General features: G+C 34.7%; 1 protein-coding gene across 1 annotated transcript; it reads left to right on the forward strand.

The window, feature by feature from the left end:
• The first annotated feature begins 393 nt into the window (after positions 1 to 393).
• Positions 394 to 855, forward strand: LOC102589376 (uncharacterized). Its single transcript, XM_015314783.1, has 3 exons — positions 394 to 546; positions 622 to 693; positions 754 to 855. Exons 1-3 carry the CDS (start codon positions 418 to 420, stop codon positions 853 to 855), a joined length of 303 nt encoding a protein of 100 aa, XP_015170269.1. The 5' UTR covers positions 394 to 417.
• The last annotated feature ends 618 nt before the right edge of the window (positions 856 to 1473 follow it).

Raw genomic sequence — 1473 nt, forward strand, 5'->3', positions numbered from 1 at the left:
AACAAATACTCTTTTAATTAATTTTCTAGTACAAAAACAGGGTCTACGAAAAAACGAATGGGTTAGTCCGAACCCACGACCCCCACCTAGCTGCGTGTGTTTCTTTACAAAAGAATGGTCTATAAATTTGCCCACCCACATATCTCTCATAAGTAGTGAATTGCACTGTGTTGCTTGCTACTTACAGTAGAATCGTATTTTGGAGGAAATTGAGGACCAGATCTTTGCGTTGGTTTTTGAAAACTACATGTGTTTGGATGAGTCAAATTAACACCATTAAACCAGCTATTGGGTTATAATATTTGTTGAATAGTTAAAATATTTTTAGACCTACAATTAGCATTTACATAAAACTTATTGATCCACCGCCACTACTGTATTAGTTTTTGATTTCAGATTCACAATTGTTGTAGCTAGATGGGACTGTTAACTCGTTTTTTTAACGCTACGATTGATATCACGACAAAGCATTTAGTTTCTAGCATGAGAAACGGTGGCGTCTTGCACCGCACCAGATTCCACCGATCCGTCATCAAATTTGGTCAGGTACGTTCAATTGTTTTAGTAATTTCAATTTTAGCCTATAATTAACACACACACACTCTCTCAATTCTATTCCAGAGATACTACACTGGCCCTGTTAGCGATGCGAAGGCAACGAAGGCAGGTGCTGAGATGCTCGTTTCTTATACGGTACTCAAAATTAATTTACCCCTTGCTGGTTGATCGATATTTATTTGTATTTTGGTTCAGTTGTTAGGTGTCACATACACCGCTGTGTTCTGGCAAGTGAAATTTTTTTTCAGCCGGCGGATGATGAGAGGTAAAGCAACAACCATATCTAGCTTGTTCTGAAAAAAAATTATTATTAGTTGTTAGCATAGATGATATTAGTTCCATGTTGTTGTATTGATCCCATTAATTTTGATGCCATACATCTTAATTAATTGTTGCAGACAAGGAGGATCGAGCTCAAATGGATGATGAAAAACCATGAACATGTCCATCATCGAAGGAAAAATTAAGTCTAAGCTAGGAAAATAAAGTATATATATTACTTCCTGTTATATTTATTATCATTTCGACTTCCAGATATTCTATATATTTACAAGAATCAACTTGAATTTATTTTAAGTTATGTGTGACATTGAGTTTGGATTGTTTAATACAATGCTTTGGGTATTTCCTCTTTACTTTATGCAGCACATGGCTGAGCTCTTATTGCCTGAAAGTTTATCTAAGAGAGTATAATGTTGACGAGTTATATGCCTAAATCTTGCATTGAACGATCATATTTCTGCATACATCTGAGAAGTAGGATTGGTCTCTGACGAATTAGCATATACAATATGAATGTATGAATACCAGACATATATGGTAATCCTATTTATACTTTCAAAAGATTTCGTATCTTACCACTAATTAAGAGTTTTCTACCATATATAGAGGAAGATACACCATATTCCTAATTTA

The sequence above is a fragment of the Solanum tuberosum genome, unplaced genomic scaffold (genome assembly GCF_000226075.1).
Source record: "Solanum tuberosum cultivar DM 1-3 516 R44 unplaced genomic scaffold, SolTub_3.0 scf00002, whole genome shotgun sequence".
NCBI lineage: Eukaryota > Viridiplantae > Streptophyta > Magnoliopsida > Solanales > Solanaceae > Solanum > Solanum tuberosum.